Below are 23043 nucleotides of genomic sequence, written 5' to 3'. Positions count from 1 at the left end.
GACAAACTAATACTTCGTCAAAAAAAAAAAAAGCAGAATAGTGCAAAATGCGCAAGCACAATATACGAGCCAAGTTCCTTTTCTAGCGAAAATGAATCAACGTTATAAAGTTATTTATGGCGGATGTGGTGCTCAAGGCACAGGATGCTTGCGGGCAGTGTTTTAGAGTCACAAGCCGCATGTTCAAAACACCGGCCTACCCCCCCCCCCCCCCTCCCTTCTCTTGCCCAGTATCAAACTGCCCAGTAAAAACTTACTCCAGCATGCACAGGACTTTAAACAATTTAAGGAACTTAAAAAATAAATGGTGTAATACCTAGGACCAGCATTTCATTATTACCTTAAAACCCAGCACCAGAATAAAACTCTTCATACAAGGGATCAAAAATGTCATTTTATTTAACATTCATCTCATTTGAAAACAACTCCTTGATATCACAGGAATTTCTAGATGAAATGGTTGAAAAACTGGCACACCTGTTTCTCAAATACACAACTTGAAACATGAATGAGTGTGACTTGTGATGAGAGTGCTCAGATGCAGAGCATCAATAAAAACTTCTATTGACTGTTGCTTGCAGCTTTAGAGAAGACTCCTACATGGATCCTCTTCCAATACCTGTAAAAGCAAAACATTGAGTCTAAAATTGCTATTCGTTAAGAACAAAAAATTAGGACTCTTGTGAAACTGGAAAGAAAGAAAGAAATGCCTTTCTTACATGTTGCTTTTACACTTAATGTGCCATTCAAATTGTTTGCCACCCCATTTGTAATTAGTGTTATTCAATATTATATCCAAGCAAACAAATTTTGGCATGTTCAATTACCTTTTTCTTTTAATTGCACCATTTTTTTTTACAGCTAAAAAGAGTTTTACACAAAAGTGGCTTTTGTGGTTCAAAGTTTGTGCAGCCTCCTAAAGGTCTATTCACACGATGCATCTTGTTGGCGAATCTTGTGTCGCGAAACTAGATTTCGGGAAACAGATTCCCCGTCTGAATGTGACCGAAAAAGTGGCATGCCTCAGAAAAAAGTGGCGCGTGTTCCTCGCTACTGGAGCAATTTTTAGCTGAAACCTCAGCGAGGCCTGTCAATCAGCCGAAGGAGAAACGCGGATGCTGCCAAAGGCCGCTCGACTTCGCAATGACGTCTGACCTTTGAGGAGGAGTGAGCTTTTGGAGGAGTCAGATTTTTGGCCGATTCCGTATCAGAGCCAAAGCCGAAAGAAAACAAACCAACATGGCGAGCGACAAGTGGAGAAGCGGTGCGTGCGGGCGATGAGTCTCGGTCCTAATCGGTTGCACGTGTGTGAACGGCACTTTAGCAGTACGGGTTGGTGGCGCGGTGCAGATCCATGAGCAGTCATGACGAGTGCAAGCACCGCATATAAACATGATGGCTGGGGATAACTTTATTAGCAGTGCAAACATGTCCGAAATGCTTCGAGATCATCCACCTGCTCTTTGACGTTCGCGGTCTTTCCCGGGTTTGGCAGGACTAGTGAACCCAGTGAGCCGAATCTGACGAAGTTGATTGCGTGGTATTAATAAAACAAACTGTCTCTTCACACTGTGCGTACTTCATATCATTTTTGATGCAAAACGCTTGGTATTCCCGGTGCATATGACAAGGCTTGGCGGAATTCTCGTGAGTCAATACGTCACAGGCTTCACGTTCACACGTGAAACTTCATGTGTGAACATGCAGATTTCACGAAATCTCGGTTTCAGGAAACTGTGGCGCGTTGAAAAGATGCATCGTTTGAATAAGCCTTAAGTTTGTATGCTTAATCTACCCAGCCAATTACAATGAAGTAGCACGAATATGAGTATTAAAAATAGACTCTTTAAGCAAACACAAGCTTGAGCATCATTTTCAAGTACTTCAGTTATGTTTCAGGCGTGAGCCTTGAAACTAGGATTTCTGGAGTTAGATCACACCAAAAGCGAAATAGGAGTATGCCTCATATAATGTCCTTGAATGAGAAAATCAACCTGTTAGACCATGGTTTCTTTTATGCTGCTAAGTGTGTTCCGGCATCTCGCCGCAGCGGGGCGCCTGTCACCTGGCTCTCCTCTCATCCGCTGTCTACCTCTCTACCTTTTCACATTTGGCGATTGCGTCTCGTGGCGATGTGCCAGGATTTGTCAGCATAGAGGAGGCTTTGTCCCAGCTCACGTCTCCAGCAAATGTGGTCAGAACAAAACGAGCAAATCGTTTTGAGCTAATGGCGAGGCACATACACAACAAAATAATCGACGCGTGTAAAAATATAGGACTGCTTGTGCATAATTAATACACCGGGGATTTCGGAAGTCAATTCCAGATATTTCAATGTGATCAAATTTATATGACGGGCCGGCCCTTTTGTTGTGCCTGTGTTTGGCTCTTCATAGATTCCCAGAAAAACGGGATGACGTGGTAAATGCGGGTTTCCAAAACCTTATTTTGAAGAATTAAATACCACACAAATTAAAACAAATAAACTATTAATTTTTTTTGCTCAGGTGTCCCATTTAGGCAACTTTGTTTATTTTGACCAAAACCATATGAAATTAGAAAAAAAAAATTTACACTCAGGTGTAGATATTGAGTTTGGTAAACCCAAAGTAGGACTGGTGCGGGAGTCTTACACTTAATAAAGTAATACCAAGGTTAAAATTCACTCGCAGCATTATATGATAAGAATTAATTTTAATACAAGTACAGTGATAAATTCAGTGACTGGCCAGGCAAAGATTCTGGGTCTGTGAATAGCTTTTGCACAGGGTGTGGATAGCCACCTCCTCTCAGAGACAATCTTATTTTGTACGAATACAAGAAAGTGTTTTGCAAAGGTAAGGTCCAGTTTGTTGTATGCACATGTTTTCCTACTTCATATAAATATTTCATTGGAAACAAAAGAAATAGGCATGACAGCTTTACGACCGTCCTTATCTAAACACACCCTATAATAGAAATGCCGATGATGTCCTCACTGTTGAGTAATACATAGGAACAAAAACCCAACTCCCATGCAGTGGTGCTAGACCCCGACAAATAATGACAAAAGAATATTGTGCAAAGAAGCAGTCGGCAAATGCTGAGTACTGATCTACTGGAGGCCCTGCATTTATCCCAACAGATTTTGTTGACCTTCCACTCCTCATTGAAAAAGGAGGGACAATGGATGGTTTATTTTGAGGTTGATCAGAAACTCTAATGCACTACAAAGCATGACGCAATGGGCACCGTTGAGCGCACTTCTCACCAAGCACCGGTGCACTATGCAGAAGCAACATCCCGGACACTCGCTTTCGTGGTTGTTGCTTGTCCACAGCGTACCGGAGCTCAGCGAGAAGCACGCTCTACAGAGCTAACGTGCCGCGATCGACGCTCAGAAAAACATGAACATTTTAGTTTATCTCGAAGTGAATATCGAATAACTAGGATTCCGTGTATTCGGAGTTTATTTCTCAAGAAATTTGGTGGGGGTTTTTTAGAGTTCCTTTTTCGATAAAACCTCTGTCTTTATCGGAGTTTATTCTTGTTAAATTGCTGATTCTCAGGAATTCTGAGTTCATTTTACTGCGTTCCCAGTTTAAAAAAGAAAAAAAAATTGAGACCGGGTGTATGACTGGTTGTGTACTGAAGGAACCTCGACAGGCTGAGTTTTCACAAGAAACTGAAGTGGCGTCTTTTCAGGACCCCTCACCCTGGGCTCTTATGAAGTTTATTTGTATTTATTTCGTCGTTCTGACCTTGAAATTCCGAGTTTTTCTGGATAAGTTTGAATTTATGAAACATTTACCGGTGAGCGTTTTATAAATTCGCCCGAAAACACAAAACCCTACAAATAACAAATTAATCAGAACTACTATTCAGAAATCTGCACAGTCCTAAACGGTTGCTCATAGCACTGTTAAAGGACCCCAAAAAAGATTAGTTTTTTTTTTGTAAAAAATTGACGTTATCATTTCCTTCATTCATGCTCAATAAGCTTCAATGGGGATGTGATGACATCATTTTTGTTGCGTGCGCTCGTGCACACTGGCGGTTGTTCACTCGTGGAAAGATAGTGCACCACTTATTATAGACACTGAAATGTTTGGTTCAGCATCCCTTTAAAGGGGCCCTGCATTGACTTTTTGACTGGTTCTTAATTTGCACTGAACTTGAGCGTACTGATCGTAGTAACTTAATCCAACTTTTATTTTCTCAAATTTCGCTTTATTTTAAAAGTTATAGGCAAATTAAAATTACAAAAACAAGCAAAAAATAACCTCCTTCATGACGTCGTAGGTCCTGCCTTGAGCGGCCTTGAACTAGAGGAGGAGTAGTGAGCTCATCGAGCGCATACGGCTGCCGCACTCCGTGTCGACGGCTCGAGAGGGCGCCACTAAAGCACGTGTTGGATAAACTGTATGAAGCGGGCGGGCAGGGCAGCTCGTATCGCATTTGCAGCGCGACTAAACTCTAATTCGGCATAACATTTCATTGGCCACAGACGACAGCAAACACGGGGTAAAGATCAGTTCAGAACGGGAGCCACTTCGCGCTGACGCACCGCCAAATGGCCAAATCGCCAACAGGGCCCGCGCCGAAGGCCTTCGGAACGCTCGGAACCGGTTGGAATCTTGAGCCGGTATACGACCACAGCGCCGCCGCGTACATCCGGGACCTTTCTACTCTCCTCGTTTGTCGTAGCCTCATCCCACTAGCCTTTTCTAGTATGCGCCGTTTTTTTCCACCGCTTGGTGGCGGTATGTCGACGGGTCATTTCTCGTTTCCGTACTTTATAAACTGCATTTGTTTCTTTTCTGGTCTAAAATAGTGAACAAAAACTACCTTCATACATAATTGAAACGGTTCGCGACACTTCTATTTTGTATCTCGACTAACAAAAAGCTCTTGGCGGCTTTGACCAGTGACAAGCCCAGGACCAAAGACGTCACATTTTGCGCGCTTTTGGTACCGCGGGTCGCCCTCGTCGGTGGAGGAGGTTTCCGCGTCGTCCGGTTAAAATATGACGCACTGATATTTAGTTACTCTCTCCGTGCCCGCTGGCTTGCCCCAACCCCAAGAGACGTGGAAACCGCAAAAAAGGTAGACGCTAAAATATGATTGCAGGGCCCCTTTAAGGGAGGACACTACCCAAAAGGGACACCTTTTGAACCTTTGGCTTAACATAAATGAAATTTACAGTATATACTCGCAGGTGAGAGGCAGAATACAGTGCAAAGTTTCATATCTGTACGTGAATTGTGAAAAAAATTAGTGGTTTTTGTCAGAACCACACCGACATGGTTTAGGGTAAAACATTTATGCAATACCCAACATTTTTCTATTAGATATGCAGCAGAATGCCCAGTAGGTGCAGCTGTTAAAACAAAATTTTCAGAAAGCAACTTATTTTATGCTAACATCACGCTGAAAAATCAAATAAAATTTCTTGCCTATTATGCTGTCAACAAAATCTTAAGATCTTCTATAAAAGACATCTACAAGTAAAACAATCAATGCTACAGCTGCATTGCCCATTAAATTCCACTCAAGAAAAATTATGAGCGAGCCTTTCCTTTTATCCCGTTACGAAACGATAGTTCTCCCAAAGAGAAATTTATGCCAAAAAGCGGAATGAAGAAAACGTGTTCAAAGTGCTCAAACCTCTACCTTTTCTTTAGCGTCGGCGGACCGAAAATAATTTAAAATTAAAAAATAACCACAAGGTGATAACAAATGAAACTTTCCGAGAATACTCTTAGATGTTGGTCGATGTAAATATAACATTTTTAGAAATCAACTTTTTTGCAAAAGTTCTTTTTTTTTTTAAAGGGGAACTGAAGTCATTTTTGAAAAAGGTCGTTTTTGATCTTATATTGTTTAAATGTGTTAGTTCCCACATATGCCAAGTCCTATATTACAAAACCGCCTATTTGTCTCAGGGCAATAGAAAAACATGTAGACACGTTTTGCTCGGGGACTACATTGTGTGGACCAAATACAATATGGGCAGATTCCGAGTGATTTTATTATAACTGGTTCTGAAGAGAGTCTGATAGGTACACATTCGGATAAGACTCCTCTTTTTCTGCGCAAGCAAGCCATCACTGGACACTCGCCGACATGCGCCCCTCGTCGACCACTTCACTCGGAAGAAAATTCTTCCCAAAAAGGGTGTGATGCGATCTTTGAATGCACTTTTAACGAGGAAATAAGTTACACACTGTTGTCGTTTCAGGTTTGTTGCAATGCTTAGAGCGTCTAGACTAAGTTGTCAACACAAAAGGACAATCTCAGAATTGACTTCAGTGCCCCTTTAGAAGTATTTCCAACCCACATTCAAAGAATGATGCGAGAAAATTAGGACATCAATGCAGAATGTTCCGGATTACCCAGCAGACGGCGCGAGCCCGGTTTCTCGTCGTAAGCATCCGCCAGCGGTTGCGGCACACCCGTTCGCACTTAGATAGGCGAGGCGGCACTCCGCCCATCTGGACTCACCGCCCCTGCCTGCCAGGAGGCTCATTGGGGGCTCCCTGGGCCGCTGCACGTTGGGCTGCGTTCTGGGAAGGCGCGGCATCTGGACCCCCCGCTGCTCCTGCTCGGGCACGCCCAGGTCGGTGCCCCTGCCCAGGCCTGGGGTGCGGCCGGAAGGCGCCAGGAACTGCGCTGCCAGGCGGGGCTGCTGGGGTGGCCTCGAGGGGCGCCCGTCTGTGGGGAGTACGCGGCGAGGCGGTTTGAAGTTTGAAGGCTTCGCGTGCAGAACCGACAAAGGGCATCTGGCACACCCTGGCGAAGGACCGAAGGTGCATTTAGACCACCAGGGACCATTTCGACGTGCAGCCGAGATCTCGGCTCCGGCCTCTGAGCCACCGAGGCGAAGCAACCCACAAACAGAGGCAGACGGGTCGGGAGGTGGATCAGGACTACTGCAGGGAGTTTCTTTTCAAGGCGCTACAAAAGCGTTCTTATAAAGCTGCAAAAAATACACTAATGCGGCCCATGACGGTGTGTCATACGGCCAGGGGCATAATTGTCACAATAAGTGGGGTGAATTAACTAAAACTTATTGATTAACCTTTTATTAAAGATAAAGATGGTTCCGATCAGAAACTTTCTGAGAGTCACCGAAACCACGAAATAAGTAAATTTGAGAAAGACTTGTGGCACGCGAACTACTGTGGTAAGCTAAAGTTATTGCTCATGCAACGGATGCGAGGCCAGCGGCACAGAAATGCTCCTGCATGGTTTTTACGTCTCTTATCGTGAGTGTTTTTGCACGGCCAGCATTGCAGCCGTTGCTCGAGTGGCTAATTTAGTGCACCGCTGCTCTCTACACACACCCCTAAGGGTCCTAAAATTTACTTTCATTGGTTTTTAATGACGCTCAAGAAGTTTCTGATTAGAAGAATAACTCATTCATTCAGTACTCACAGCACCTTCCGGCATTATAGCACAAAAAAAAAACACATAAAATAAGCAAATGAACAGGTAATTATTTTTAAAATTTTGAAACCTCGCGAGATTAAAAGTATTTAGACGCACCTCGCGGCATGCACAGCACCCTTCAAACTTTGCGTCACTCAAACGCACTTCATCACACTCCGCGACATAGAAAAAACTAAACAATACACAAAACCCTATCCCCCCAAGCGCACCAAGGTGTGCAGCAGCTACAGTGCAACTCGCTTATAACAATACCACATATAACGATGTACCGCTTATAAAGAACAGTTTCTGGATTTGCTAGACTGGAAATGATCAGTTCCTAGTCCAGATACAACGATAATTGGTTATAAAGATTGAAATTTCGGGTTATCTCATCATCGTAGTAAGTGGGTTGCATCGTATACATAAGAATAATTATAATATACATTGTGAACTTTTGCCTGGGTTTTATAGTTTATGCAATCATATCAGTCAAATGAGCCCACCGTTTCTAAAACAATATAAAAGGCATCGTTTCATAAAACTAAGACTACAGTAGAAGGTAATTTGTTCCACTGGCACTCTGGTTATGGGAAAAATGAACTCCTAAAATTCGCAGTCTTGCACCTGTATTCACAAACTTTATGAATGTGATCCACACGTGCGGATAGCTATATGAGAGAAACAGGTAGGTTTCATGTGAGATGCCAGTCTGGGGGGAAATCTACAGTGGAAAAACTTTAAACGAAGCCTTGCTCTGCAGCATTCCATTGTATTCCATTTCAACATTTGTCTGGAGCGCATTGCACTAAGCACTCTATCTTTTAAAGATTTTCCTAAAGCATACCTAACAGTGGCGCAAAACTATTGATAGTACTATCGATAGTTGATTATCGAAAAACTATCGATTGCACAATCGATAGTGGACTATCGAAAAACTGTCAATAGTACTATTGATAGTACTATCGATAGTCGACGATCGATAGTTCTGCAGCATTATCGATAGTTTTTGAAAAACAATCGATAGTATCGATAGTCAATTTATTGAGAGATTTGCATCACTAATACCTAGCTGTTTGATTTTGAACTTTTTCTCATTTATTTTTTTATACACTAGTTGGGGGAGTTCCACAAAGTGCAGGTATATTCTAGTACAGGTATCCCGTTTGTTTTATACAGCAGTTCCCGCGTAACCTGTGGAAAGTTACGAGTGTTTCAAAGCAAGAAACACAAAGATTGTAAAGCTTTTGCTACGGTATAACCTACATGCCGATACCAGCTCAAGGAGGATGTGAGGCAAACACCTAAATATTTGTAATCTGAAACTGTTTTAAACGAGTGTTGTTGATATCGTAACAAGAACTGGCGGTTGTTTGTTTTCTAGAAAAAGTCATGCACACGATTTTATGTAGGTTCAACTTCATCCGCCATTTTTCGCTTTGTGTATTTATAGTGTAACAATGAAATTGTCACTATAATGTGTTACTTCTCTATATAATATGCAATCACTTGCAAACAGTCTCATGCATAAAGTGACAACCTCATTAATACATAAATCAAAAATAATAACGGTCCTAAAACCAACCCCTGTGGGACTCCGGGTGTTACTTGGGCAATTCTTGATTTACTTCCATTTACTACAACAAACTGACATCTTTCGTGCAAATATTAAAAAATCCAGGAGATACCTTGATAATTAATATCATAATGCAATAACTTTTCTAGCAACAACTTATCAAACGCTTTACTGAAGTCCAAGAAAATACAGTCGACAGTTTTAAGGTTATATCCATTGCCTCAGACAAATTGTGAGTAAACATGGTTAACTGCGTAACGCAAGACAACCCCCCCCCCCTCCCACAAGCCATGTTGTTTCGGATTCAACAATGAATGAGCATCCATATATTCAACGATAGACGTGTATAAGATATGTTCTAGAATTTTACAAGAAACAAAAGTCAATGAAAAAAAGCAACCGCATCTCCACGTGGTGAATGATGTTGATTTGGGCGAAGCTCTGGTGGTGCTTGTCTGCGTAGACAGACGCTGAGCCGCAGCATGCCGAGCCTTTCATTCGTTTTCATTCATGTCACGCTGCGGTCAAATGCTCAAATGCGTATATAACCACGTTCCATACCACACATTCTCTTTCTGACATGAATGAAAACGAACGAAAGGCTCAGCATGCTGCGGCTCACCGTCTACGCAGACAAGCACCACCAGAGCTTCACCCCAATCAACATCATTCACCACGTAAAAATTTTTTTTTTTTTTTTTTTTTCTACACGAGCACGGGAGCACGCGCTCTCGTGCTCGTGAGCACGAGCACCCAACGTCGGACAGACATACGGACATGGCTAGCCCCTAAGGAGCTTCGCCCCTAATACTACAGTAATTTAACATCTTGTTATAAGGCCCAGATTTCTTGACTGGTATGACAGAGGCCAACTTCCAATCATCTGGTAGAGAGCAATCATTCAGTGACTTTTCAAAAATAATTTTCAGGTATGAGGACACAGAACGAGCACAAGATTTTAGCAATACTGTCGGCAGGCAATCAGGAGCGCTCTAATACAACTGTTATCCCATTTATATTGAACAATATAATTTCCATCTATATGCCTGATGAAACCACAGAACTAAAGTAAGAGTTAAAACATCCCGCCTTTTGAGAAGCGTCAGTGATTACAACGTCATTTTTCACAAGAAACAAAATAGATGCATTATCTTGTTTTTTTGTTTTTTTTCTTTTTACATATTTCCAGAGTTTTTTAGGAGTCTCTGGTTTTAGAGTCCAACAAGTCAAAGAAGAAAGGTTTTGCGTACGCTATCTCAATGTTTTGCTCACTGGTTATCACTCTCAGTTTTCCGATATTTTCAGTTGATGGATTGTTTTTAAAAGTGCACTAGATTCCTCCTTTTCCTGTATCAACTTTCGTAGTTGTTTTGTAAACCATGGCTTACTTTTATTACACCTTTTGGTCAAAATCCACAAAGGGAAAAAAGATTCTGCAATTCCAAAACCTTTCTCTTAAAAAGTACCTAGAGTATAGTTAAAGGATAGGATTCTGCAAATGTTTCAAAAAGAACAAACTATGCATCCAGTGCAACACTGATTTCAGGAATGTTAGCTTTTTTGTAATAAAATATACGTCAACTTGCCCTATCACACATTTTCACATGCTTTAAATTCATTTCACAATGACAGCACTGTGATCACTTATTCCCGGCATTACTAAAGTAGACTTTACCAGATCTGGCTCGCTTCAAAAAGGAAAAGGTGAAGAACGTGGCCCCCTCTAGTGGGTTCTAGCACAGTTCGAGTCAGCGAGAACCAATTCACAAAATTTGCCATTACTGCAGTTAGCTAACTGCAGTAATGGCAACCCATGGACTAGTCCACGGGTCGCCCTAGAAGATAATTTTTACTGGTGCCAGTTTAGACAGGGCAGATTGAAATCACCTCCTATAGCAATCATACTATCACATTTAATTGTTTAGGCCATCACTGTGAATTTTGATAATAAAACAACAGAACTTGCAGGCAGCTGGTAAAAAAAACACACCGACAGGGTTTTACTATTGGGAAGTCTCAACTGGCACCATACTGCTTCGCACGAGCCCTCGTCGGCTTCAATTTTACTCGAAGAAATGCGCTGGTCTACATGGATAAACACACATCCACCACGACTATTTTTGTCTTTCCTGGATCAGGAAACACCTCACGATCTGTCACCACTTCAGCTAGCCACGATTCTGTGCCGACCATAACCGATGGTTTAACTGTATTCATGAGGCTAGAAAAATCATCAACCTCGCTTTTAATGCTATGACTATAAATTACAAGAAAAGTGACGGTGGTAGGCGAGTCACGGCATGGTCACTGGAACTCCACTAACTGGTTGATGTCGTCATCATAAAGGTACTTTAAGTCATTAAGATAAAAAGCAACGTTCCTAAGGTATCATCATTCCTATGACTCTAAAGAAAATCCCACAAATGATGTTTTTTGTTGCATTTCACTTCAGAGAAATATTCAGATATCCTGATGCCGGACCGTCTCCATTTCTTGCCGTTCCCTAGGACGGTCCATTTCTCTTTAAATGAAGTAAAGCTTGCAATTGGGGGTCGATTTCTGTCTGGCCAACTTTTCCCTATCTTATGAGCTCTCTCAATTGTTGTCGGTGTTGCGCCAAGCTTCGTTTCACACAGTTCCTGAACAAGCGATTCTGATACCAACCAAGATTCGCAAGTGTTTACATCCGTTATACCGTAAAATAAAAGATTACACTGCTGCAATTCTCGAGGTCATCAATCTTTGAAACGAGGGACTGCATGACATTTTGTTGGTTTCCGCAGCTCTTTTTTCACTCTGTCACAACTGCCTTTAAATTTGTAAGAGTTCCCTCCCGAGTTTCTAAGGATAAAGGTCGCGTCTTTAGGTCGTGTAGACTCTAGAGTGACGCGTTACTACTGTTACCACCTCGTAACGGTAGAATCGGGCAATGGACATTGTTCTGTTCATAGAAGTGGGTTGTGTTGAACAACATAGCTCTAAGTTTTTTGTTTTTTTTTTACTTATTGTAATGTTTTTAGACTAATTAGAGGGGTAAATTGCATTAAAAAGTCATTCTTGCCCCACGCCAAAAATTTTGCAGATTTTAGAAGTTTCTTAGATTCCTGTCGCGGTTTTTTTTTTATTTTTGAGTTGGCAACACTAGCCTTTAACCCTTTACTGCCGGTTGTCGCTAATTCGACACATACCAGCAGAACGCTCCCAGCGCCGCAGCGAAGTGTTGGCACGCCCAAATGCCGGTTGTCGCCTATTCGCCACAAACCCAGTTTTTCGCCACGGATGCGTAGCGCCATCTAGCGGCAGTGGTATAAAGTTATAACCAGATTCGTCCGCCGCTTTACGAAAGAAGCAGAACACGTGCTACGGACCTTATTTCTTCAATCTTTTCTGGAAAACAAAGGTGAGTTCAGGTCTAAAACAAATTGCTTTTCTTCGCTTACATCCTAGAGATTACCCACAGCATATTGTGAGTTCACGACACGTGTTTCTTTTTCTATGATGGCCGGTTACATGGTCTGTCGCGAATTCGTGACATTCGGCATTTGATCCAGTGATAGTGTCATGATACAATAAGCGGTGATTATTCATTTTACGAATTCTCTTCTTGTTTGATGGCAGATAATGAATCCTGGCGCCTTCTATGGACAGAAAATGCTTCGGACGCGCCTTCCACCTGAGGATAAAAGTGACGACAGTTGTCTTAGTGACAGTGATGAAGACGATCCAGACTACAACCCACCCACGCAAGGTGTTTCCCTAATGGCGTCAGAATCTATAGTAGCGACGAAGATGACGAGTGTGGCACAGTGGCTGCGCGGGCTGCGCGCATCACAACTAACAAACAATCTGTTAAGTGGACAAAAACCAACTGTCAAGAAGAGCACCAGATTCCATCGTGGAATGGTTCTTTGCCTCAAAGTGAGAGCGTTCGAACCCCGATTGAATATTTCAAGGAGTTCTTTGATGATGCGCTTTTCGAATACATCGTGGAGCAGAGCAACCTCTTTGCCATCCAGAAAAATCCTAACAAACCACTGGGTTTGACTCGTGCAGAGCTGGAGCAGTTCCTGGGCACAGTCACATTCATGTCCTTCTCCCCCGAACCCGCCTGTACTGGGCTGCTGAGAGCAGAATACCAACCATTGCTGACACAATGTCCCGTGACCGCTGGGAAGCAATTAAATCAAATTTACATTTCAGCAACAACGATGAGATGTCCTCACCCAATGACCTGCGAAAGGATTGTCTCTTCAAGGTTCGGCCACTCCTTGATTCTCTCCTCCCGAAGTTTGAAGCTATTCCAAAAAACCAAGCTCTGTGCGTGGACGAACAAATGGTGCCGTTTAAGGGCCGCTCAAGCCTCAAACAATATATTCCCAGCAAACCACACAAATGGGGTTGTAAGATATTTCTGCTCTGCGATTCGCAAGGAATCGAACACTCCTATGACATTTACACTGGGAAGATCGACGCTGTTCCTGGCGAACCAGACTTGGGTGCATCTGGTAACGTGGTTCTCAAGCTGTGCAAGTTGATTCAGCCTGGCCTGAATCATCATCTATATTGTGACAACTGGTTCACATCTCTCAAGCTTTTCACTGCCCTGGCCAAGAAGGATGTTCACTGCCTTGGAACTGCGCGTGCAAGCCGTCTTCAAGGCTGTCCTTTGCCAAGCGATGCGGATCTCAAAAAGAAAGGCCGAGGCACCTTCGAAGAATTTGAGACGGTCATTGATGGCCAAAAAATCATAATTGTCAGGTGGTATGACAACCGCGCCGTGACAACAGCAAGCACCTTTGCAGGTGTTCAGCCAGTGGCATCTGTTGACAGGTGGGAACGCACGCAAAAACGGATTGTACAAGTCGACTGCCCAAGCTCGGTGCGTACATATAACAAGCACATGGGTGGTGTGGACCAAAATGATGCCCTCATTGCCTTCTACAGAATACACATCAGGTCCAAGAAATTTTACCTCAAGATTTTTTTTCATTCCATCGACATGGTGATTGTCGTGCCGTGGCTGCTTTACAGGCGCGACTGCGACTCACTAGCCATTCCAGCCCAACGGCAACTCGACCTCCTGAAGTTCAAGTTTTATATTGCCATATGTCTGCTGAAGCAGGGCAAGGACACCACCCCAAAGCGAAGAGGACGGCCGTCAACATCACTGGAAACTCAGTTGGAGACGAAGAAGAAGAGAGGCCCGATGAAGCCCGTGCCAGTAGCGAGCATCCGCACGGACAACACAGCCCACTGGCCAGCTGTAGACAGCGTGCGCCAGAGGTGCAAGCGACCTGGATGCAAAGGCCAGACAGTTGTCATGTGCACGAAATGCCAAGTGCACCTCTGTCTGAACAAGAATGTCAAATGCTTTCTTGATTTTCACCAACCTTAGGACGCTGTAAGAGAAGTGTTGCAGTGTCTCTTGAAAACCAAACATTTTCCTATGCTTTTGAGGAGTTCTGGCACTCGAAATTACTCAAGAAATAAACTATTTACTTGCGACTACGGCATATAATATTTCCAGCTTAAGTGCCCATTGTCGCGAATTCGCGACATACCGAAAATTTCGCCCAAGAGTGTTTTTCTGCGCGAAACATGTATTGAATTCGATTACACGGACTAAACGAAGCCAAAATGTTTCGCAAGAATTTTTTCTGGGGCGCCCTTGATAATTCAGGCATTAAAGGGTTAAGCAGAAGTCTTTGCAAAATCTGTGCTTTTTTTGGCTGTCCGGCAACATCGGGAGCCGTGACACCCATTGGAAAGGTGATTTTACATTCCCTCAATTCAGAAGCAAGATGACCGAGTTTAGTTTCTCCTTACAAACACTTTGTTGGAGCAAAGCGGCATTTAAAAAGTTGGTTCTGGAGGTTTTTTATACGCTATCTTATACGAATATTGAACAGGGAATCGAAAATACTTTACTGGAAATTTCGTTGAAGCGGCATTCGCCACAGCAGGATTCGGCTGCAGCGCCGACTGAGGCCAACAAACAGAGACCGGCCCAACTCACCGGAGTCTACCAGAGCCGCTGGAGCGTTTGTCGGGCCGCCTTTCGGCCTGCACCCGGCGTCGCCGACCCTGTTGGGCTTGCCACAGGCAGGAGTCCGCATGGAATCCCCCAGGGCGGGAAAGTCCTCCTCTCCCATGGAGCACACTTGTCCACCCACCAAAGCTGCATTTGACGGAACAGCCAATCATAATTCGATACTTCTGGAGTATGATACAGTAAACTTTCGTTAATTCGACCTCGACGGGACCTTAAACTTTTGGTTGAATTATCCGAATGATCGAATTAAAAAGAGGTCAGAAAAACGGTCAAAATTAAACTTCCTTTTATTGTCCAAAGTACTCACGGATGGTCTGCTGTCGAAACGCATCTCCAAAAGCATGCTCCAAAGAGCAACAAAAATAAAAGTCACGTCACCAGAAAATCGCACACAACAAAGAGAAAAAAAAGGAAAAGACGAAAAAAGAAAGCTTTACAAGCCGACTTTGAGGCCGAGCAGCCAGACCATCGGCGACAGAGAAAAATAACAAAAAAAAAGGAAAAGAGAACCCGCGCTTTCCGGGTGCAAGATGGACCGCACACGATGCTACAGAAAAGCGCTTTGAGAGCGCGCACTGAGAAAGCTTTACGAGCAGACTTTGGCGCCAAGCAGCCAGACCGTCAAAAAAAAAAAAGTAAAAAGAAAACTTGAGTTTTCTGGCGCGCAAAGTGAACCGCACACGATGCTACCAAAAAAAAAGCGCTTTGAGAGCGCGCACGCTGTCTCCCTGCCCGACCACGTGCTATGTTCTCTGCGCTACTCCACGCCAGATTGGTTGCGCTGGCTTGTGTCATTCGCTACGGTCCATCTCAATGGCGTAAAAGAGCAGGCGCATATTTGCGCACGTTCGGCTTTGCAGCAAAGGGCCTGTGTTTCACCGTACGTTGGTGGTTTTTCTGCCGGGGTGCCGTGGAATGTGAGCCCGTGAGCATTCGCTCGGGACAAATTATCCGATGCAGAGTCTTCTTGAGTTCGATCTATCAAACTTTTCCTCCAATAGAAATGTATGGGCGCTCGCCAGGACTTTTGAACACAATCGATTTAAACGAAAAGTCGAATTAACCGAGGTCGAACTAACGAAAGTTTACTGTACTATATTCTCGGCAAAGCGTCACACCTGTTTATCTACTTTGCCAGAAAGCGTGAGATCCGGTCACTATGATTTACGGAAGAGAGACCTAAAAAGACAAGGGGCTCGTTCTATGGCACTAAAAAAGATAAGGTGGGCCTTGTCTTTACCCTGCCAAACTCATGTCAGAGAAGCAGCGAGTTGGTTACTATACACAAACTCATCTCTGTGACGTCACGGCGCGGTGGTGGCGCGTCGGTCGCACTTCCGGTCTAGGGCTGTGGGCAGAAGTCCCCATGCCAAACGTGTATTCCTGTGTTGTTTTGAAAGGAACCAGACAAAAACCTGTCTTCTTGTCAAAACGCCGCGACTGGGGCCGTACCAAAAGTGTCGAGAAAGGTTTGAAGGTCAGTTTTCACGTGCTCGGTACGTCCGAGAATCTGGATATGTGCCGTGAAAAGAGAAAAGCAGACGCCGTCGGACAACGATTGCTTGGGCGAGAAGCATTTTGGGTCGAATTCACGGATACTTGTGGTCATCAGATTTATTTGTTTTGTTTCAACATGAACGCCAGAAAACTGTCAAGTTGTGCGGACCACCTGTGGACTACGTTCAGTGTGTCTTCAAGTTCAAACGGCCACCTGATCGTTCGAACTGTCGTCTGCTCTTTCAAACGTTTCTGCTTGTCGTCTGCTCTCTTAGACGCGCCAATCCGTAGACCAAATGTTGGCCCGGTACTTGCAATAAGAAGTGAGTGCTGGCCTCAAAAGACTTAAATTTGAAGGTTGGTGAGCAGGCTCGATGTAAACAGTAGATACAAAGAGATGCTGGTCATTGTTACCAGTGACCAACACCGACTTGTTATGCCTAATTCAGTTGGTCCGATTCTGCTTGCGATTTTCAGTATCGTCGTCGACCATCTCAGCTACGGTTCACGCTTTTGAGCCCGAGCGGCGTCGAAACTGAAAATTTTGAGCGAAATCTCATCATGCGAATCATGCTTTAGCGTACAATCTGCGGCATCCATGCGGAATGAATCGCCACATGTCACATTATTCACGCGAAGGTTTGCGGTGTAACGAGCCTCGGTAATTTCGCTGACGCCGCTCGAGATAGTCAGACATCGCCAGGAAGACGTAGAACCAACAATTCGAACGCGAAAAAGGGCAGGGGGACTCACACCGACGCCGACAACATCGAATTTCAATGGTTTGTTTATGGGCGACGGCGAGCTTTTTGCCCACACCCCCATCGCGCATGCGCGGCGCCGGTGGCGTTTGCTAGGGGCGCTCCGGGCGCTAGCTCATCATAATCAGCTAGCTCATAATCATGAAGGTACCACCATAAAAAGACGATGCAACGAGATTATTACGAGAAATATGGCCCACGAAATTAAGTTAAGAGATGCCCATTCAATCTCTATAAAATTTATAGGGTATGACAAGGGGTATATCCCAAAATTCCCGGGATTTAGATGAACAGTGTTGCTAGATTACCACCACTTTTGGAGTTCTTTGTCTCTTTCCAACCACCAGATAGCCCACGTAAAATTGACGGAAAATGTAGTAAAACTAAGGACTGGGCCAACTTCACTGTGCAATAAAAAAACCTTGGAAAAAAAAAAATGCTCTTTTTAGATCATGTGATTTGCCAAACTTATCTCAGCAAGAGCAATGAAGGAAACATGACTGCACTTCCCAGTCTGCAATGTTCGCCTATCTCGCGCCGTGGCTAACTAACCCCATTTTCACCGATGTCACCATTGGCTAGGACACTACATCGACTAGAAATGGACCATCTTTCTGCATTTAAAAATAAAAAAGAAAATTGTGCCAAAAACAAGCGTGGGTCACCTTTTGAGGGCGGGGCATCTCTCGGTACATTACAATAATACCGTCGGAAGTTTATACGGCAACCCCGAACCTTTCCCCTCCTTTAGAAGTACCTTAAAATCTCTGGTTTAGCCATACTGCTTAGCACCTCACGCATTTTTCCCTTGACCTTGCCCACTGCAAGTGCATCTTTATTGTGGAGAACAAGAGGTTACAGGGCACTAAGTTGGTGAAATATCAGGGGTGGAGGTTCACTGCCAGGATATTTTAAGTCAAACAACCCACAAGTGGTGTGTGGGCTCGCACGCCAGTCTTGAGTGCGCCGCCTCATTAGAAATGTGGGCTTTGGACACACAAGGACCTCAGTGCAATAATGCTGGTTCATCACTGCAGCCCTAGGAGTGCCCTACCCACAAACAATCCCTTTCGTATCAAACAGGCCAATCAATGTGCTCTCGCATCTAGAAATGAAAGATGTAAAAAGCGATGTCTGCATGCAAAACAAAACAAGCTGATTGAAATTGTATATGGTGCAGCACTGCTTTTTCGACTGCTTGCGAGACTTTTGAAAAGAATAGAAGCATCTGAAGACCTCTAAATACTAAATAGTGAGAAATAAATAGAGCCACAGTAAAAACGGGAAGGTAAGAGAAGCCAACGACGCTTAGCATAGACTGAACAGAAACAACTGCACTCACTTGTCTTGTAGCTTCCAATATTACGTACAACAGCGGGCCCCTGAAAAGAGAGGTTAAAAGAGTTTCACCACCCACCAACATCCAATAACACCACAAAAGTCGACACTGGTGAGGCGCGAGGGCAGTAAACGGGAGCACTTGACAGCGCAAGGAACAACCATAATGTCCAGGGCAGGACAATCACTGTAAGCAGGTACATAGCGCGACTCCACCGTGACGCAAACCGTGTTTGTCGCACTAATGGATTTGTTGCATGAAAGCTTAAAGAGCAGGGAGCTAGTTTGTCCCAGGGAGCACCTGTACATTATAAAAACCACAAGAACAGAAGCAGGCTGGTTCCCACAATGATGTTCACCATAATGGTCGAGAGAATGTCATTATATTACTCAGCCACAGTATAAAGCGCAAAGCAGACTGCACAATGCAAACTGCAAGGTGAAAAGCCGCAACCCCCAACAATGCACAGGTTGCAATCAAGTCGCATGACGCTTAGTGTCCCCAGGTCTTGCTAAAAAGTCACAAATCTCTGTACTATTAAGCGAGTCTTTGTTAGGAGAGTTTTTGTTACGTGTACTGTTGCAACCAACCTCGCAGAAATTATTTTGCCTTTCTTGAAAAGCACAGGCATCCCGCAATTCGCAACTTGTTGTTTGCTCCAATGCAATCCTGACACGGAAGCTCCGTGAGGCATCCCGACAAAAATTATCAGTCTACCCCGGATGTTAGACGTGTTACGTCGGCCAGATGCAGAATGTAGCAATACCCAGCGGTGGTCTTGTCAGTCACAGGATCGAAAACAACTTTTGGAGCCCATTTGTATTGAAAAAAAAAAAAAAATTTCCCATTTTGAAACAGCTCTGAAGCAGCATGAAAATAATTCTTGCAGCAGTTCAGAGTGGTTTCCTAATGACGGTAGCGGCATGCGGTCGCCTAATCACTACTTCACGATATGCTTTCGCAGTCATACTGCACAGTTCATATAACCCCGCTACAACTGTTAAAAAAATGCCACAATAAATAGCATGCTTATCTCACAAAGCTGGTGAATTCTTATGAGAATATTATTTTCTGTTTGTTCCCGTTAGTACTAGTGAACAAAAGTGAGTAGGCTTCACGTAAGGCCGACATTAGGAAGTCTTCGCTGCAGTGAAGAAGCTGCCACCGGGCACGCACGCTGCCAGCTTCGTCTGCAAAAATGACGTAGTGCAGTGGTTCTCAAACGGAGTTCCGCAGACCCGCCGGGGTCCGCGAAGCCTTCACCTCAAATCTACCTGGTCAGGTCACGGGGTAAATTTCATTAAAAAGTGTGGCAGATACGCGAGACTGTTTAGGCGTGGCTGATGCCAGATGTTATCAGTTTGCTTTCTTTGTTCTCTTCCCTTCATCCTTTTGTGCTTATTTCTTCTTTTGCAGAGCAGTAGAATTTCCGTTGTAAGTCAGCCCCCTGTATGTGCGTTTTTTTGTCCTGGTCCTACGTCTTTAAGCACTGTTCCCACCAAAGAAGAGAGCAACACCAAGACCAAAGAAGCATTAAGACAGAGGGAGGGCGGGGGCAGGACGGGTTTTTAAGGGAAGATACAGTTGAGAATAAATAAAAGCCGCTGATCCGGGTCCTGTCCCTTGGTTGTGGCCAGTTTATCTTTATTAATTATTATCGTTACTTAAGAAATTCACATTAAACAACTGTCCCGTTAATTTTTTTTTTTTTTTTTTAATCTGCTTTAAGTTTGTTATGCTCATGCGGGAGCGGACAGGGGAACAGTTATTTTAGAGCGCAGCTGTTAGGCGCCCGCATCCGGGTTGAGTAACGTCAGCGTCGGTGTAACCACGTGTTGCATAGTGGGACGTTTCCCATAATGACGTAACGTGACGTCGCGAAGGTAAAATTGGGTCACGAGGGTACTCACATGACGACACGTGATGTCACGAGGGTAAAATTTTTCCGCTAAATTTGGTGGGAAAATGTTTCACTAAATTTAGCGGGGAATTTTTGTCACTAAATGAAGTGAAAAAATTTTCCGCCAAATTTAGCGGAAACATTTTCCGGCAAATTCAGTGAAAACTTTTTATGCAAAATATAGATGGAAAGTTTTGCCTTCGTGCCATCACGTGTAACGTCACGACGGTAAAATTTTCCCGCTACATTTGGTAGAATTTTTTGCTAAATTTAGCGGAAAAATTTACCAGAAATTTTTTCTTTAAATTTAGCTGGGAAACTGACGTTATGTGACCTCAACGCAAATTCAGTTTCCCCGCTAAACTTAGCAGGAAAGTTTTCGCTAAATTTAGCGGGAAAATTATTGCTTAATTTAGCAAATTTCCCAAAAATGGGAGGGGGAGAGGGTGAGGGGAGGGTATGGAGGGAAAGGAGGGGCATACCCTCCCCTCCTCCTCAAGAGCTGCACTTCGTAATTCGGCATTCCAGAGAATTGCAAACGTCTTTCATTTTTTTCAGTCTTTTATGTGTAATCCCCTCACCAAAATCTGTCTATAACAGAAGAGGAAGCCCTTTTCACAAGTTGCCTTATTTTATACCCTCCCCCCTTTCCCACCCCCTTCCCCCCAGCTGGCATGGAGTCCCCCATCACTTTGGCGGGCACCCAAGGGGTCCAAACACATCCATGCTTGAGAACCACTGGCGTAGCAGGGCGCGGCGAGCGTTGCTGAATAGTGGAAACAAAAACTTGGAGGATGCTTGAGCTTCGCCTTTAAGAGCGGAATGCGATAGCATTTTTGGGCCCCGTTCGCATCACCTTCCCATTCGCCTCTCACGCTCTTCCTGCCAGTGAGCAGGAAGTGTGGCGGACATGGCCGAGTCAGTAGCGCGTCTGGCTCGCAACCGAAGAGTCGTGGGTTTGAATCTCGCCCAAAATTCTTCGAATTTTTCATTAAGGCAAATGAATTGCTTTATAAAGTGAAATCATTTGAGACATGTGGCGACCTTTAATATGCATTACATGTCACGTTTTTTAATCACTTTCATTCCACGCGCGACGTCACGTGAGCGTTGTTGGTCGTTTGAAATTCCTGCGCGATGTCGTGTGGCTGCGACGTCGTGACCCTATCGACCAATTAAGGTTTTCGCGTCCGCGATTTTATCGTTCCGCAACCGGCGCCAGCTTTTCTGCAAGACTAGTTCCTTAACGCTATCGCGTTGATGTGGTACGAACTGCCTATTATCAATGAGATATCAGTGTGCGGTGCCAATCAAACTCCTACCCTATACTGGAGTCAAACCAGTGTTACCACTACTCAGACACACCAACCTTTCGCTGGCCAAACATTCGCAATGTCCAATTTCCTTTGCCTTCGGGCGGTGTTGAAGTCTGTCTTCCAGTGGCACAATATACAGACAGGAAAACCTACCAGTCATGCCTCTGGACTAAAAGTGATGCACTCTTCCCCTTTGCATTCCACCGACTCTTTCCAAGGCTCAAAAACGCCTTTGTAGTTGTCCTTGAAACAGCGAGGAAGCAGCTCATACCGGCCCCGTAATCTAAAACCCTGGGGCCGCAATAAACCCCGAGAACCTTCCAAGAGGCTCTGCTGTCGCCACACTCTTCTACGCTTTTCATAACTGTGATGTATCGTGAGTAAGACCCAGTAGCAGCCGTTAGTCACTCGACTCGTTCGTTTTAATCATGGCTCCCGACTGACCGAGACCCGTGCTCTTTCAAACCGCGCGCTCTCAGCACGCGGGGACCGCGCGCTTCCCAACATGTCCCGCCATCTGCTATAGCATAAGCAGATACATCACATCTTCCCCTCACTTGGCTGTGATCCCGTATCTTGTGGGCGGTCTTCGCTCCCGCGTTCCTGCCCGGATGGGCATGGCCACAGGTTCGGACAGTTCGTGGCCTTCTGCACTTATCGCGTCAGCTGGTACCTCTTCGGCCTGAACGTCCAAGCCCCAGGCTGCTGAGGGTGTATCACTCGACCGACGCGCAGCTAATAGCCTTGGTCGTATGTGGTCCATGTGCCGTCGAACTAGTCCGTCTTCTGTCTGGATTATCCATGACCGCGAACCCAGGCGCTCTGTGATGACCCCCGACATCCAAGTTCGTCCACTTGGGAACTTCAGAACCCATACGGATTGTCCAACCATAAACTGGCGTGGATTTTCGGTTGTCGCTTATACCTCGTCCTTGGGTACGCGTATCAGTCTCTCAAGTGGCGATGGCAACTCTCGTCCAAACATCATCCACGCTGGTGTCTTGCCTGTCGCCGTGTGCACTGTGGTATGTTGCTTGTAGAGGAACCGTGGTAGAAAACACTTCAATTCCTCCCTTTCTCTTTTAGCAAGTGCCTGCTTCAGCTGCTGCACCATCCGTTCCGCTTGACCGTTTGTTGCGGGGTGGTACGGCGCACTTGTGACCGGCAAAACTCCATTTAAGCGGTAAAATGT

At 44.5% G+C, this 23043-nt stretch overlaps 1 protein-coding gene across 1 annotated transcript in view; it reads right to left on the bottom strand.

The window, feature by feature from the left end:
• Positions 1-374: 374 nt before the first annotated feature.
• Positions 375-23043, bottom strand: part of LOC8023227 (protein maelstrom homolog) — an 88421-nt gene continuing 65752 nt past the window's right edge. Inside the window, exons 11-14 of the mRNA XM_040208282.2 lie at positions 18639-18678; positions 15003-15164; positions 6484-6693; positions 375-619 (exon numbers count right to left, since the gene is read on the bottom strand). Of these exons, the coding sequence (XP_040064216.1) occupies positions 597-619; positions 6484-6693; positions 15003-15164; positions 18639-18678 (435 nt within the window). The 3' untranslated portion in view covers positions 375-596. The remainder of the gene's footprint in view (positions 620-6483; positions 6694-15002; positions 15165-18638; positions 18679-23043) is intronic.

The sequence above is a fragment of the Ixodes scapularis genome, unplaced genomic scaffold (genome assembly GCF_016920785.2).
Source record: "Ixodes scapularis isolate PalLabHiFi unplaced genomic scaffold, ASM1692078v2 PGA_scaffold0__279_contigs__length_252992795, whole genome shotgun sequence".
In the NCBI taxonomy this organism is placed as follows: domain Eukaryota; kingdom Metazoa; phylum Arthropoda; class Arachnida; order Ixodida; family Ixodidae; genus Ixodes; species Ixodes scapularis.
The sequence above is the reverse complement of the archived record's forward strand: the minus strand, read 5'-3'. Positions and strand labels throughout refer to the sequence as shown.